This window comes from Mirounga angustirostris, unplaced genomic scaffold, assembly GCF_029215605.1.
Source record: "Mirounga angustirostris isolate CCGP_5_RB_7025 unplaced genomic scaffold, mMirAng1.0.hap1 SCAF_1, whole genome shotgun sequence".
NCBI classification, from domain to species: Eukaryota; Metazoa; Chordata; class Mammalia; order Carnivora; family Phocidae; genus Mirounga; species Mirounga angustirostris.
The window spans coordinates 201611371-201627808 of NW_026991709.1; the positions used below are offsets into that span (position 1 = coordinate 201611371).

Below are 16438 nucleotides of genomic sequence, written 5' to 3' on the forward strand. Positions count from 1 at the left end.
GAAGGAAAGAGCAGTAAGGAGCCCCAGAGAGGAGAGAGGGAAAGGGCCGGTGTCTGGGGAGGGGACGGAGCCCCGCTGCCCACCCAGCCTCTGGGGGTGGGAAGAGGGCTGGCTCTGAGGTGACCGATTCCCCACTGGGGTATCCGGGGTTGTGGGAGGCCCACATTTTTTCTTCCTCAGGATGGATAGGGCCCGAGGCGGAGCAGGTGGGCGGGACACGGGCAGGCCTTGCCCTTGGTGTTCTCCAAGCCCCAAATGTAGAACCGTTTGGGCAGGTGGTTTTGTGAGCCGTGTGTGAGACGGTGCCTGATCGGGGCCCTCACCACGCTCATGGATGGACTCCCCACCCACATGCACCCCGCCTGGCCCCAGAGCCAGCTTCTGAACAATACTGCATGCCTTTGCAGACAGGAAGCTCAGAGCCGGGCACTCTGGGCCAACTTCTGCTGCTCTCAGCGGCTCTGCTCGCTTGTCCCTGCTCCCTGGAGGAGGAGGAGGCACTCTGACGTGGCCGCCCAGTGACACGTAGCCCACCGTGAAACCCACTTCCTGGGGTGCACGCCGGGGCTCTTTAGAGGCTGGGAGGAGAGCAAAGGATGGATTTGCTTGAGAGCTCGTTGAAACTCAGGCGGCTTTCAGAGGATGTCAGGCCACTTGGCCGCTCTCTGCTGCTGAGCAAACACTGCCTCAGAGCACCCACTAGAAACGCCTTGCAGAAGGAGGCACAGATGGAGGAGAAAGGGCTCAGGAGCCTGGGGCAGGGAGGGGCTTAACCTTGGGAGTTTGGTCCTCAGATTGGGAGGGAGCTAAGATCCCAGAGCTGAGGAAGGACGTGCAAGGTGGCTCTGCAGAGGGAATGTGGGGCCTGGTGGCTGAGGCCCAGGATGCAGGGAGCGGCTCAGTCTTCACTCTCTACTTGTCTGTACTCTTAAAATTATATCCTGGGAACAAGTGTTATTAATTGAAATCTATACTATACATATTCATATGTACTTTTTAAATTAGTAACACATGCACACAGAGAGACGGGTACCTGACTTTCTCTTTATATCTGTCTGTGTCCCTTTCATGCCTCTTTCTTCCCCTGCCCTCCTGGCTCCCAGGGAGATTCTAGAGCTGGGCCGGCCTCTCTGAGATGTGCCCATTCCCCCCTATATTAGTGAGGACCTTCGAAGTTGTGGAACAGAACCAGGGTGGAGACTGGCCAGGCCCCCACAATCAGTCCTCACCTTGTCCTTACAACACTTTCTGTGGATGGGGAACCCGAGGCTCCAAGTTTGGCCATTCTGACCAAGGTAGCTCAGCAGGCCCAGGCCTGCCTTACCACCAGAGCTCACGCCCTGCTCAGAAAAGGCTGCACGTCCCCCTTGGGGTGTGGATGAGCCCGCAGCTCCGAGTTGGCCATGGCCTAGCCGCGGGGCTCTCCTTCAGAGTGGTCTGTGCTTCCTGGCCTGGAGTCTGGGGAGCAGCTCACCTCCACTCCCAGGAGAGCTCCTCCTGTGCTTTCCCTGCCCGGACGGGCGGCCAGCCAGAGCTTGGCAGGTGTGAGCTCCCCACGCCGGAACGTGACACAGCCCTTCCACCAGGGTCCACCTGCCACAGCCCAGAACCTGAGATCAAGTTAGCTGTGAAAACTAGTGGAAAGAAAAGCTGGTGTGAGCCAAGGGGCTTTCAAAACAGAAAACACTTTAATTGTATTATTCCCGGGCTTATATTTACAGTATTTAAAACTGTTTTGAACAAATGACACCCCCAAGATCATTTCAAGGAGCCTATGTTAAATTGAGACAGGACCCATATCTGGTGAGGCTATCTGTTGGCAACGGGGTGTGTCTAAACCCGAGTTTGGGGAGTAGGTGCTTTCACGCCCCCAGGAACCTGCACTCCTGTTTCAGATTATTTTTTCCAAAAAGGGATGTTTGCTGTCGGATAAGCTTGAAACAGTCCCAGTCCCAAAAGGAGCCCAGTTACAAGTGAGCAATTTGCAAATTAATGGGATTTCTCATCAACACTTCAGCTCAAATGCATTCTGCTTTTGCAGCTAAGTGGTGGTTACCTTCCAGCTGGAAGGTTCTTGAGGGGCACGTCCTGCCTCAAGACATCCTGCCCTTGAGCCCACTCTTCCTCTCCCAGCGCCCTCTGCGGTCAGCCACACCCTCCCAGCTGGCCCCTGGCCCTCGGGTTTTGGGTGTTTACGGGAAGTTGGGAGTACCTGTTTTCTGTAAACCGCCTCTTCGCTCTATCCTCTCAGTAAACCAGCTTGCGGCTCACTGTGAGCACCAGAGAGCAGCCTCTTGCTCAGCCCCTCGGTGCCACCCTGTTTCATGTCAAACAAGAGAAGGGGCCTTGTTGGCCAGTGACTGTCCCCTGTTGGGAATGAGTGGGACCCTGGGGGTCCTGACCCCGCCTTCCAGGCTCCTTGCCACACCCCCAGCAGTTCACCAGGCAGTGCCCGAGGAGGCCCTGTGCTCGGAGTAGAGCTGGGGGGTAGGTTCTCTGCTCTCCTCGGGCCCCTGCCGCCGTGAGGACACCCCTGAAGGTCTGCCTTATGGGCCCTTTCAGCGTTTGTAAGCGGTGTATTCGGAAGATGGACCACCACTGTCCCTGGGTCAATAACTGTGTCGGCGAGAACAACCAGAAGTACTTCGTCCTGTTTACAGTAAGTCAGCTTCCCAGGCCTGCCCCACCCTCCGCGGAGCAACGGAGCGCTCGGTCCTTCGAAAATTCTCGGCACTCGCAGAGTCTTGTGCTGCTGGTTCGGAGTCTTGCCTGGCCGCGTAGGCCTCCGCCTTCCCGCCAGAGCGCTCCTGGGCTCAACAAGTGCCTGTTCCTAAGCCCTCCACTTGAGCACCTAGCACATTGGCTCGAGGCGATCGTCTCTAAGCAAGGGCTGTGTGCTGGGCTCCCACCCAAAGTGTCCAGGCTAAGTAGCTACAGAAGCCAGTTTTGGTGGTGACTGCAAGCCCTCCCTCAGCTGCAGGTAGGTAGAGATTTAGCAAGAGGGCTGGAAGAGCCCTTGGCAGTCAGCACTCTGAGTTTTCAAGTGCAGGGCAGCCACCGGCCCGGAACGCCCTGGCCCACCTAGAGCCCAGGTCACACCCGGCGACGGGCGCTTGTCTCTTCTTCGACACACACTCACCTTGGTCCCAGAGCCAGGGCGGGAGACCCCTAGGGGAATCACCAGAGGCCTCCTGGCTCTCTCCCAGTCAGCCCTCAGCCTTACTGAGTGTTCCGGAATGGGAGGTCCTGAGCACCCCTGTCCCAGGAACCCGCACTGTCAGAAGGTTCTCACAACAACGGCATCTGCCCTGCTTTCCTGTTTCAGATGTACATAGCTCTCATTTCCTTGCATGCCCTCATCATGGTGGGATTCCACTTTCTGCACTGCTTTGAAGAAGACTGGACAAGTGAGTATGTGCCAGAACTCCCCATCCTGCTCCAAGGGACAGTGTGCGACCCACGGGGGGCGGGCTCTTGGTTTGTGTCATGGTGCCAGGGGCCAACCCCATTTTATTAGATCTGCTGCAAGCCTACGGACTGACCAGGGAAGGGACAGCAGAGGCCCGAATCTCGCTTCATGAAAAAAAGCAGCCCCCTAAAGTCAGTTCCACAGGTAAAGTAGTGAGCTGGACAGACCCTCTAGCCTAAGCGTGCCCTGCAAGAAGCACGTCCCAGGGCACGGGAGCCTTGCCAGGGAGAGAACCTTTGTCTCCTTGTCTTTAAGAAGAGGCACTTTAGGGGCGCCTGGGTGGCTCGGTTGGTTGAGTGCGTCCGACTCTTGATCTCAGGGTCGTGAGTTCAAGCCCCACGTTGGGCTCCACGCTGGGTGTGGTGCCTACTTAAAAAAAAAAAAGAAGAAGAGGCACTTTAACCAAAAGTCATTTCATTCCAATCTCACAGAACTCTATTCTGAACTTTTGTTTTCTGTGGGTGTTTTTTAACTGCTTCCTCACCAAGCCACACTGAGATCGCAGAGCAGCTCCTTCCTGCTTTAGTGGAATCCATTTCACGCACAAACGCTGAGGAAGGAACTCCAGCCAGGAGACCACACAGACCCTGAGGGAAAAAATAGATGCTGGGAAAACAAATGCAGTTTTATGATTTTAAAGAAGAATAAAAATAAGAGAGAAGAGAACAAAATTTTAATAGATGCTGGAGGAATTAAGAGAGGCCACGTGCTGGGCGAGAACTCACACACGCACACTCAGTCCGTGAGACAAACATCTTGAGCAGAAGCATCAGATGGGCCTCCTTTTCCATTGCACCACCTTTCAGAACCTCGCTCTTCCTGTACGTACTGTCTTCTTGGGCACTAGCTTGCTGTTCTTGTTCCCCAGAACTGGGGAGGCCGTGGGAAGGATGGGATCTCTAGCTCCCGACCTGCCCCCTGCCCGGCCTGGCCTGGCCCCACCTAGGGGAGGAGAACCCCATGAGTCTCAGTCAGCTGGGGCTGCCATGACAAAACACCACAGACCCCCCTCCTGACCTCACTTAACCCTCATCACCTCCCAAAGGCCCCATTTCCAAATAACATCACATGGGGGGTGGGGCTCCCACCTGTGAATTTTGCGGGTGACACGGTTCAGTCGGTGTCACTGTGCCTCCCAGTTTTTGTGCCTGCTGCAGTTCTGGTACCAGCCAGACGGGGAAGGTCAAGCTGCAGAGCTGGGCAGGGCCCCAGCACTTTCCTGGGTAAATGTTCTGCGAGTGCACACACCCTGCTAGGCCCTGGCCATCCAGTCCGACTCCAGATGTGGCCTTGGCAACTTGGCAGTGGAGTCTGACAAGGACGTTTCATCAACCCGTCGCCCCCTGCCCCCCACCCACCGCTGTCGGGTTAACAGACTCAGGCAGTGATGAGTGTGCCCCGGACCGTCTATGAGGCAGAAGGTCTCTGTTTTCAGAGCACAGCTGACGGGCCATGTCAGTACTGAGCGCTGAGAGCCAGCTGGGGTGCACAGGGCGTGGTGAGCAGCGCCTTACTTTAACCTTACGACAAGCCCGCAGGGCAGGAGAGAGGCTCCCACTTAGTGGGTGACAAAAGCTGGGGCTCGCAGGGGTCTAGGCAGTCCCCAAGCTCACACGTCTAAGAGGAGGGCCGTGTTTCAAGCCCTGGTCTGGAGCGGGCTCTTCCAGCCCTGCCTCAATGACCCCGGGGCCCAGGGTCCTCCCTAAGGGTTCTTGGTGGTCTTCAGTCAAGATTCCTGATGGAAGAGGGTCGAGGTAGTGGTGCCTGTGGCTGCTAGGCTAGGAGGACAGTCCCCAGAGTGGAAGCCTGAGATTGGCCCAGTGTGACAGCGACTACCGTGACTGCTCAGCCGTGGCCGAGCTGTCTCACGTCCAGCTTGTGTAAGAAGGGAAGGGGGTGTCCCCAGAATGAGGGCGCTTTGAGTTGAGGTTTAACGGAGGGTAGAGTGGTAGTTGTACATTTCCTGGGTCTGGTTCCTGCCTCCCCAACTCCGTTCATAGTCCCCGGGGGCCAGCCCAGGAGGGGAAGGGTCCATGTAGCTGGGTGGGGATGGAGAGCAGGCCACGGCGCTGGGCTCTGCCTCCTGCCCCAGCCCCGGGGCAGCCGAGGTGGGGAAGGAAGGGGCAAGGCGCCTCCATCCAGGGGGCACCGGCCATGTGCTCATGCTGGGCCCGGGCCGACCTGTGCGGATGTTCTCGTGCGCTCTCAGCCACGCCACCCAGCCGAAGGGAGAACTAAAGCGCAGAGAGCCCCAGCCATGTGCCCACAGTCCTGTGTTATCGGGCACCACTGCAAGGCTGGTTGTACAGCAGGGAGCCAAAGCCCCGGCCTCCTGGGGCTGCAGGTGTGGGCAAGGCAGACAGCAAGCAAGGACAGGAACAACATGATTCCATGGGGTGCGGGACAGGAAAGATGCAGGGGCCACAGATTATTAGTGGGGGCATCTTAGCAAGAGCTCATGGTGGGGAGTCGGCTCCAGGATCCTCACCCTGCTGTGCCTGCCTGACTGTGGAACCCTCGTTCTGCCCATCGCCCCACCCAGCGGCCAGGCAGGCGGCTGCCACACCTGGAGCCGACCGGGGCCAGCCCACCCAGGCCCTGCCAGCAAGGAAGCCAGAGGGGAAAGTGTCCGCAGGCATTGTTGAGTTCCGAGGGAAGCGTGAGGAGATAAAGGCATTTGGATGAGATGTGGCTCACCTCACCACCTGGACAGCGCTGTGTCTCCAGGCCCATTGTGGTGAAGCTCCCGCGACGGAGGCGGCAGGGCATCCCCAGATTCCCTGAGTTCCCAAAACCCAGGGAAGCCCGGCCCAGCCCTCCCAGATCGGACCCCTCCAGCCAGGGCAACAGGCCTGCACCCTGGGGCAACGAGAAACATGCACCACAAGCCGGGCTGTGACAGGCCCAGGCAGCCATCAGCGGGGGCAGGAGATTGGCTGGGATCAGATCCCCGTCTCCCAGTGTCATCCCCATTCCCTCAGCCCCCCCCCCCCCCACCGTCTCCCACAGCTCCCTCGGCTTTTCTCTCCAGTTGGGGGTGCTTCTGATTTAGACTTGGTCCAGACAGAGGCTTCTGGTGCTGAAAACAGAACCACACATCTGGTCAAACCTTGCTGCTCTAGGAGGAGGGGGTGGAGGCCTGGACAGGGACAAGGACTTATCTCAGGTCACACCCCCCCAGCAGCCTGGGCTCAGAGAGAGGCCGGGAGATCGAAAGCAGCTGCTCTGGCCAGGCGGCTGTCCGGTTGGACTGACCGTCTCAGTGATGCAGATGCTCCTGAGAAGGGCGTTTCCCAGGGGGCTTGTTTCACCCCTAGCTCAGGGCCAAGCCCAGTAGCCAGACTGCCCCCTCATAGACTTCGAATCCCAAAACCCCTGAGTGATCCTCTGGACCTGCCCTTTCCTGTCCCCCAGAAGCAGACAGAGGTGCAGGAATGTCCAGCCTGTGTTGTGCTGTCTGAGGGAAGGAGGCTCCCCCTGGCTTCATCTTCATGCCTCAGCCCTGAGGCTTTTCTGGGTCCTTCCATGTGCCAGGCACTGTGCACGGCAGCAGGATACAGACCCTGGCCAGGAAAAGAGCAGCAGTTAAGAGGTGTTAGGAGGGGAAGCCCCAGGAGGGACCTGGCCTGTGGAGAAGGGCTTCCCCGAGGGAGTGCTGGTGCAGCCAGATGTGAGGCAGCATGGTGCCCTCCCTGGCCTGGAGGCCAGGGACACATGGCACCCAGGAGGAACCGGGTCCTGCGGGGCTGGAGGCAGGGCGGGAGCCCTGGGGACATCGAGTGGCGCACAGCGGGCAATGGGTAGCAGCTCCAAGTCCCACACGACCCTTCTCTTTCAGAGTGCAGCTCCTTCTCACCACCTACCACAGTGATCCTCCTCATCCTGCTGTGCTTTGAGGGGCTGCTCTTTCTCATTTTCACATCTGTGATGTTTGGGACGCAGGTGCACTCCATCTGCACAGATGAAACGGTAAGCGGGCAGCCTGCCCCCTCACCTCCGCTCCTGGGCTTGGGGGAGGACCCTGGGCAGGTGCTGCTGGGAGGGCTGCATGCAGGCCAGACCTGGGAGCCCAGTGACCAAGGCCCAGGTGCGAGGTGTGCAGGCCACATCCCTCCATTTGCAGTGACACTGGATCTTACACACACACACACACACACACACACACACACACACACACACACACACGCCTTCCCTTGCGGCCGGCATAGCAGGTCACACCAGGAATGGGGCCTAGCAGCCTTGGTGAAGGGTGCCCTTTGCCAAAAGTCCTTCCCTCTTCCCATGATGGTTCTGTTACACACTGTGCTGTGTCAGGCACTCTACTGGGCACAGGGACACCCTTCCCATCTGAGGACTACAGGCCTGGAGAGAGGATGATGGACAAAGGGGGCCTGAATCCAGCTAAAATGGGCAGGGTCAACTTCCTGGAGTAGGTGACTCCATGCGTAGGTCCAGAGGGCAGAGTCAGGAAACAGCCTGCCTCAAGCATCCCTGAGCTGTGGGCCACAAGCACTCACCTGGCCATTGGGTACCTTTGCTTGGTCCGGCTCTGGTCCTCGTCTATTGCCCTTCCCCTGTGCCCCAACCCTTACCTCCACCTTACCCACAGTTCCTTCGCTGGGAACTTCGAGGCTGCTGGCTGGGCAGGACTGGAGCCCAGTCCCCTGGTGCCACAGCCACCTGTCTGTCCTAAGTGTCCAAAAGTCTCAAGGTGGTCAGTCCATTGCTGTGATGTGGGCCTTTCTTTCTTTTTGGCTCTGGGCTCCAGGTGAGGAGCCCCGGGAGGAAGGGGCAGCACTTAGTTTGGTATGAGGAGGAGAGGCATGAGGTCCTGGGCCCTTCTTGGCACTCCTCCTGGCTTCCCAAGGTCCCCCTCAGGTGGCAGGTGGCAGTCATCTAAGGCCCTGTGGGGCGGCTTTGGGCCTGCAGATTAGTCAGCATCAGATGGAGGCTCGTAGGGAGACAGACTCCTTGCCACCCAGGCCCCTCCCTGCGGGTGTGGAAAATCCGGGGTTTGGCACTCCCTGGCCGCCAAGCCACCATCTTTTGGATCTGTGGGAATTCCCGATGGTTTAGAATGGGGCGGGGGGGCTCTGAGCAACTTTTTAAATCTTTTATAATAATATCATTGTAAGAGTTTCTGTAAAAATAGTAGCCAACAGTGTAGACCTGGCTGTGTGTCCAACAGTAGGTGTGACCAGCTTCTCTGCCTAAGAGCCACAGGGAACCCAGAGGTGACCATCCGGCCCACTCTTGCCTGCGGCCAGGTCACACAGGCCGAGGTCTGGGGGAGCCAGAAAGAAAACACACACAGCCCTGGCCCTAGCTGTTCTTCTCCTTCCAGGCCATTCCTAAAGGGAATTGTGTTGGAAAGGAAAGCAGAAAAGAAGGAAGGGCATGTCTGGGGAAAGCGTGTCTTCCCCTTGGCCTGGACCCTCCCAGCTCCCTGGCCCTGAACAGAGACTTGAGTTAGGCTGGCCCCTCCCGACTCCTCCCGGTTCCTCGTCCTCACCAGAGACCACGGCAGACAGACCCTCGGCCAGGCTCCTGCCAGGCCCCTTCTCTCCTGTTCTCCGAGCAAGGGCACATCCTCAGGCCCTGCCTGCTGACCAGCTCCATCGGAAGAGGGGAGAAGGGAGGGAACGGGCTCCCTCCCCAGCCTGCTTTTCCTGTGAGACTCAGTGGGGGGAACAGCCCAGGCTCTGGACAACCACCGAGGTGGCCTCTGGTCTCGATTCTTCCCAGAGGAGCACTAGGAAGACCTTTGCCATGTCCGGGGCTGGCTGTCTGTCCAGGCAGCCCCTCTAACCTCTACTAATCCCTTTCCTTCCTCCTCTGTGGTGGCTTCTCCCCTCACCCACGGTCTCTGACTCCTGGTCGACCTTCTCAGGTCTGCCTTGCCCGCCCCGCTAGGCTGGGGGCTTCTTGACCTCCCAGGCTGGTGGGACCACAGTGCCAGAGCGGTCATTTCATTTGTTCCTTTTTTTTTTTGTCTGCAAAGTGGTCATAGTCGTGTCAAACTTGAACCTACCCAAATTAAAGGCCAGCATTGGCTGTCACGATCCTGAGCCCCTTCCAGCTCTGAGGTTTCTTGCACCAAAGCCTTCCCAGCAGCCCCACACACAGCCAGGCCCAGCACCAGGCCGGAGCCCCGTCTGCATAGATGTGGCTCCTTCACTTAGCAAAACACCCCGAATCCACATGCCTGTAGGAATCCTGGCTCAGCGGCCTGTGGATTTGCTCACTTTCCCCTCCCTTCCTGGAGGGACTTGTAAATATGTGCCCACATACCCCCACTCCCCCCACCAAAATTTTTTTTTTCCTTTGACACTTTCGATGAGAGAAGAAGAAAAATGTACGATGTAGGCAGCTTTATGGCTTTGAAAGGAAGCATTGACTTCATTCACCTCAAGCTAATGGCCATCCCTCCCCAAAAACCACAGCAATAAAGTGCTTGACTGAAAGTATGATTGTTCTTGTTTTCAGGGAATAGAACAATTGAAAAAGGAAGAGAGAAGATGGGCTAAAAAAACAAAATGGATGAACATGAAAGCCGTTTTTGGCCACCCCTTCTCTCTAGGCTGGGCCAGCCCCTTTGCCACGCCAGACCAAGGGAAGGCAGACCCATACCAGTATGTGGTCTGAAGGACCAGCACTACCGTCCCATCCGTTCTCATGAATGTTTAACCGAAAAAAAAAAAAGCAAACCAACTACTCTAAAACTTTTTTTTTTTAATGTCTCAAGTAAAATGGCTGAGCATTGCAGAGAAAAAAAAAAAAAAGTCCCCATGTTTTATTTTTAAGAGATCATCCTTTCTATTTTTTGGTGACCGAAGCTGCTCTTCTTTTTTTCCTTTTTTAAAAATCACTTCTCTGGCCTCTGGTTTCCTCTCTGCTGTCTGTCTGGCCTGACTAACGTGGAGGGTGCGGTCTCCGGGCCATGCCCGCCTCGACTAACTGAGGGAGCGGCTGGCTGGTGTGCGGATGGACCAGCCCGGACGCCTGGTGGGGGATGCGTAGGAGAGGCGGGGGGGGCCATGACCTCCTGCTGCCCAGGAGGCCGTGGCAGGCACCCCCGTGGGACTTAAAACATCACCGAAGACGGATGCTTACCTCTTGTGGCCGCGAGGGGCAGGATCAGGGCTGGAGCCTAAGAAGGGCCCTTGGCTCCGCGGCCTTATCCCCCAATGTGGACATGGTTTGCCTCCTTGTACTCCATGGGCTTGGGTGTGTTGAGTGACTTTGGGGGGGGGGATCAAAGGGGTCTTATTTGTATTCTGAATCACCAGTTATATTCCTGCTGATTATTTGGAAGAGTGTGAAGGAGAGACGTTTTTCCAGCTCTAAATGCCTTACAGTCAAAAGGAGAAAACAAATCATGCGATTTCAGGTTTCCTTTGTCACGGCTGCTTACTCTTAGCACCCCTCCCCCTCCCCACAAGGTGGCTGGTTAGCGGCACTAATGCTGAGTGACACGGCCACATCCCCCCGCGCGTGAACCCCCTCCACCCCATTTTGTAAATCTCTAAAGCGGGTTCCCTTTCTGATGTTTTAGACACCTACATGTGCACGTAGCCATGTCTTACCTGTATTTTAACCTGGGAGGCCGTCGTCCCAGCCTGGGGCTGACGGGGATGCAAGGTCGGCATCACGGCCCCCAGACTCCTGAAAGCTGGCGGATGGCCACCCCGCTCCCGGGAACCGGCCTTGCCCCCTGGAGGCACTTCCCCTGTGAAATCCCCCTTCTAAGAGGAAGGCCAGAAGAGAGTGGGGAGATGAGGAGGCCGAGGGACAGGGAGGGCCCAGCCAATGCAGAAGTCACAGAAATCAGAGGACTGACCATCTGTGAATTCGTACACGTGGATTTGGTTTTTTATAAGTGATCACCACAAACCTCCTTTTTTAGCCTGTGCTTGGGGTGGGGTAGGGGATAAGGTTTATGAAACCCAATCCAGGATAGGGAGGAAGCTCATCGAGCCATGTGATTTTTCCATGAACAGTTAAGTGGAACATGCTGCCTCTTTTCACTTCTGTCCGTGCTTCCACATGGAAACAAAATGCAATAAAATTTTTCCAAAACCTGTTCTCATTGAGCCGTGCTCTCTCTCAGTGCTGCCTTCAGGGAGGGCCGATCGTCCGGGCCAGGCGCGCTGGCTGCGTAGGGCCTCTGTTCCGTGGCTCTTAAAGGATATTTAGTTCTGTTCCTCCGCTTGCACGAGGTGTCCGCTGTGCTGTTTTTAAGGACGCGTTAGCCAACCGCCCTTGACCGAGCCTGCCCACCCCTGCCCCAGCCTCTTGTTTGGCTTCTGCCGCCTGAATCCCAGGTTACACCTTCCCGTCTGCAGAGTTTGCTGGAGCGCCCGGCACGGGGCAGAGACCGTTTCCCTCTGCGCACCCAGCAGAAAGCAGCGTCTAGCCGGACGAAGGCGCTGGAAACCTCCAACAGAGCGTTCCAGCGCTTTGAGGAGCTCCTCCTCATCCCTCCCACGTCACCAGAGAACTCCACGGCTGTCCCCAAGGCAGTCGGCCCCGGCTTGCCTCTCCTGTTCTCTTGACGCCCTAAGTCAAGGCTGAGGTCTGAAGCGGGTTTGTTGTTGTTGTTGTGTTTTTAATCTAGTGTTGAAATCTAGTTTATAGCATTTGTTTCCCATGGGCTCCTTTTTTTTTTTTCCCCTTTTTAACGGTTCACTGAGGTGTGTGAAGAAGTGTGGCTGTGACTGGAGCGGTTTTGAGGGCTCTGGCCCGCTCCTGCCCCTCAGGCGTCCGCCCCTTGGGAGGCAGCGCTGCTTCTGGTCCTCCTGCCGGGGGAATGTGTTTGCGTATTTGGATGCCCTCCAAACACTCCATCTTCAAGGAACTTTTTTTTTTTAAAGTGACCCAGGTTGGTTCTTTTTCCCATGGACTGTCTGAGGAATGCAGTAGGTAGTGCTGAAAACATATTGATTTTATTTTTTTATTGAGTCCTAAACATAGAAATTCATTCTTTAAACCTGAGCGTCCTTTGCATATCCTTCCCAGAGAACAAGGCTGCTTTCGACATCCTGTACGATTCTACCTCTGGGCTTTTACAAGCCCTGTGGCTGAAAGCAGGAATGTTCCCGAGCCCTTCAGCCAGAGGGAAATGCTGCCCTCGGAAGAGAGGAAAACCCCGGGTCCCCTGTGGTTTTCCTCGCTCACTTTCATCGAAGACGGGAGACGTTTTGCCGGGAGCTCAGTGACTAGGGATGGGGCTGTGGAGTGATCGGCCCGCAGCCTGGCATCCACACAGGAAGAAACGGGCATCCCTGAGCACCCCCCAGTCTTCCCAGATGGCTGAGGACAGAGGACATGTCTCCACACAAAGGCGGCCCCGGCTTTTGGCTCCGGCACAGGCGCCCCGACAGCGCTGGGTGGTGCGCACTGGGCATTGAGCCCGTGGCAGCCGTGGTCTTTCAGAGCGTGGGCCCTGGAGCGTGGCAGGGAAAGACCAAGGAGAAGGTGACGTGGCGAGCTGGGTTAGGTGACTCCTCCCCGCCTGGCGACCTCAGGCGTGTGCTCCTAGCAACCGGGCTGAACATGCATAGGCCTCCATCCAGGCAGACCTCCGCCTCTGGGCCCGGGCTTGCTGACCTCGTGCCCGCAAAATCAGTTTGGGTGGCAGTCGTGTGTCATACCGTTTCTTCCGCGGAATACTTCGTCTCGGAAGAACCAAAGCGAGACACCTGGAATGACCAATTCTTTCTCATTCGGGCTCGGCCGCCAAGAAAGTTACGAGCCACCTTCCTGCTGCGGGGACCTGTCTGCTGAGGGGGACTAAGAACTGTTTCCGAACCAGCTGTGGGAGGCGGGCATCACCCAGAACCCAGAGGCTTCCGGAGGCTGCGTTGGGCTCCCCCAGCCAGGCTAACGGGCCTTAAGTTCCTCTCCTCTCGGGGCTTGTAAGTGCATCAGCCCCAAGGGTGAGCCACCCAACTGAGCCAGGGGTCTCAAGATAGAAGGGGTCCTTAAATACCAAAGAAATGGGAAGAGAGGAAGATCTTGCCAAGGATCTTCTTGCTTGTGGTGCCCGGAGGCCGTGCGTTTCCGAGTGTGGTCCCCAGACCAGCAGTGTCAGCATCACTTAGGGACTTGTTAGAAATGCCCGTTCTCAGGCCCCGCCCCGGACCTACCGAACCAGAAACGCAGCAGTCTGGATTGAACAGCCCTCCAGGAGACTGACACGCGCTCAAGTCCGAGAGTCCCCGTGGGGCGTGCAGGGGTCCCCCGGGGGTGGTCGGTCCCTGATGCCTGCCAACGATACGGTCCCACGTGGTGCTGGGTGGGGTGGGCCGACCGGGAGCCCCTCTCCCCCTCACCACCCACAGCCTCCCCAGCAAATGATGCTGAGCAAACAAGAAGCGCCTGTTGGTTTGACGGGGAGCCACACTGTTAGTCTGGCCGGCAATCCTCCACATTTCATCTGTCCACCTGGGTTCTGCACCGAGGGGTTCAGTGGATATAAAGCCTTCACAGTGACACGGAAACCAGTCGCTGGCCAGTCTGCTGTCCCCGAGTGGAGACTTCATCCCCCCACCCTCTCCCTCAGGAAACAAGTCCTCGGTGGCATGACCGCCGTGAGGATCCTAGCAAGTCGGGAGTCGCCCCCAGGGGTCCACCCGCGCACACGGGAGCCAAGGAGGAGTGTTTGCAGAAGCCCCTGGGGGAAGCACATGTCCTGATCTGTGGACATAAGGATTCCCCGAATCTCTCTGCTGAGCTTACATACGTAGCCTGGTGACCGGGCATTTACGCCCCGGCCCCACCCAGTCTCTGGTTCAAGGCCCTGCTCAGCGACATCCTTTGAGTGTGACTTTGGGCCGTCGCTGACTTAAGCCTCCGTGATCTCACCTGTCAAACCAGGGAGGCTGTCTAAATCACAAGGTCAAGGCGAGGATTGAATGAGAGTCATGACCGGAACTGTGAGGATGGCGTCTGGCACCCGGCGTGCCTTCAGTAAACGTTCGCGCTGCTAGACCTCTGCTCTTCAAACCACGGTCACAACGGTTCATGATCTGTGAGACCGGTTTGTCGGTGTGCAGCGGCCTTTTTAAAAAATAAATAAAAATGGGTTACAATTGTGGACTAAGTATTGTTTCGTGAAACTTTGTGGGGGGCGGTGCCGGGTTGCACAGAAAAGTATTGTCCAAGCTGTGGGTTGCAGGAAAAGGACATGAAAGTACAGATGAAGAGAGAGTGTTCTCTGGCCATCTAAGGAGGAGGGACGTGGCGCGGGCAGCAGTGTCTCCAACTTTCTCCGTCTGATGACGTGGGGAGCGGGGCGGGGGGCAGACAATGAGCTCTTGCTCCGTGAGTCTCAGCTGAGTCCTTACAAAGCCTGTGCTCGGGTCTCTGCCTCCTTCGGGAGCCTTAGGCCTGGTCCGTTCATTCTGGGGACTCCGGTGGGTCGTGCAGATTACAGTTCATGTGTCATCCTGCCAGAGGGGGCCCCCGAAGCCCCAAGCCACACCCTCCCTACAAGAGATGTTGGCTGCGGCCGCTGCCCCCTACCCAGGAATCAACCATTCTTGTTCGCTTGGGCCTGAAGTGGGTATTACTGCTGCCTCTGCAAACCTCCAGCTGAAGAACTTTGCCTTCAGCACACCGGTAAATCCACACAAAAGTCAAACTTGAGTCCTACCAGGAGAAAGAAACCCCGTTGGCTCCTCCTGACCCCGCGGGTTCAGACCTTCAGACCTCTCTTAGGCCTCAGATGCATTTGGAATATTTTCTTCTGTCCAGACTCAGAGTTGACCTGGATGTTTGTCCACTTACCTGCTCAGGAACTTCATCTGGTGGACGGGCTGGGCTCCGATCTGGAATGTTCTTACGAGCTTGGTGAAGAGGTTGAGTGTCATCCCAGAGTGCTCGCCACGGAACACAGTCATCCTGTGGGGTCTTTGGCTTCCCTCTCCCACTCTGGCTTTTTCCTCTGCCTTGGTGGTCAGCACAGGTAGAGTGAGAATTTGTAGGAGGATTGAAAACGCCCTGGGCAGAAGGAAGACACTGGTTCTCGCCCCGGTTCCGACGACCAACGGGAGACCCTCTGTTTTCCCCTCTGCCAAGTGTCAGTACCAACACCCACGTCCTGTCAGGGCGGTTGTGAGGATCCCACAGTCATGGCTTTGAGTCAGTGTGGATTCAGTCAATCTGCCGTTTCTGGGTGTCCCCTCTGTCGCCTGCCCTGCCTCCTGATGTCCCAGCTTCCCTGAAATCGTGCTTCAGATGCCTCTCTTGACAGGCTGCAAAGGATTGCCCGGGAAGGGAACACAGCATCCCCCAAAGCAAGACCCCTCAGGTGGCCCCTGCAGCTTCTGCTAAGTAGGGAGGCCTGGCGAGGGGCCAGTCTGAGCAGCACAGCATCCCGGGCTCTTGACCTACGCGAGGCTCCCTCAAAAGAGTTGTCAGCAAGGTCCATTTTCTGGAACAGCTCTTCTGTTCTGATTATGACGGTAACTGCCACTCGTTGGTGAAAGCTTACAACGTGTGGGAAGTCCACAGAAATAGATACGAACCACCTCAGACCCCATCCCCAAAGGAAACTACAGGTCCCATGACATCATGTGCAACTAACCTGGCTTTCTTGCCTTGTCACCAGTGGACAGGATTTTCCAGTGTGACACAGAACTGTATCAACACCATTGTTTCATAGCTGTGTTGTGTTTCACTTTGTAGAATCGCAGACTTAGCCATCTTTCTGGGCGTTTCGATTGTTTCCAGCTTGTCACGTTGTTACTCGGTGTTCAAGACTCTGTTGCTCACATCTTTGTGTCTCTGATTATTTTTTTAACCTTTTATTGTGACGTAATTTCCGACTTACAAAAAGGTGGCAAAAACAGCACAGAGAGCTCCTGTACATCCTTCCCTCAGTCTTTCCAAAGGGAGTCATTTTATATAACCACAATACAAATACAAAAACCGGGAACAGTATTGATTGTGACCCTTAACAGATCT

The 16438-nt window shown here is 56.5% G+C and overlaps 1 protein-coding gene across 8 annotated transcripts in view; it reads left to right on the forward strand.

The window, feature by feature from the left end:
- ZDHHC3 (zinc finger DHHC-type palmitoyltransferase 3) overlaps nucleotides 1–16438 on the forward strand; it is a 55643-nt gene that overhangs the window by 36079 nt on the left and 3126 nt on the right. For 5 of the 8 annotated variants that reach the window (XM_045862607.3, XM_045862604.3, XM_054504821.2 and 2 more), the window contains 4 exons: nucleotides 2563–2659; nucleotides 3326–3407; nucleotides 3518–3613; nucleotides 7308–7438. In XM_045862607.3, the coding sequence (XP_045718563.1) occupies nucleotides 2563–2659; nucleotides 3326–3407; nucleotides 3518–3613; nucleotides 7308–7438 (406 nt within the window). Of the gene's footprint in view, nucleotides 1–2562; nucleotides 2660–3325; nucleotides 3408–3517; nucleotides 3614–7307; nucleotides 7439–9955; nucleotides 11552–16438 lie in introns of those variants that run through there. The other 3 variants (XM_064597108.1, XM_054504822.2, XM_064597100.1) reach the window with 3 other exon arrangements.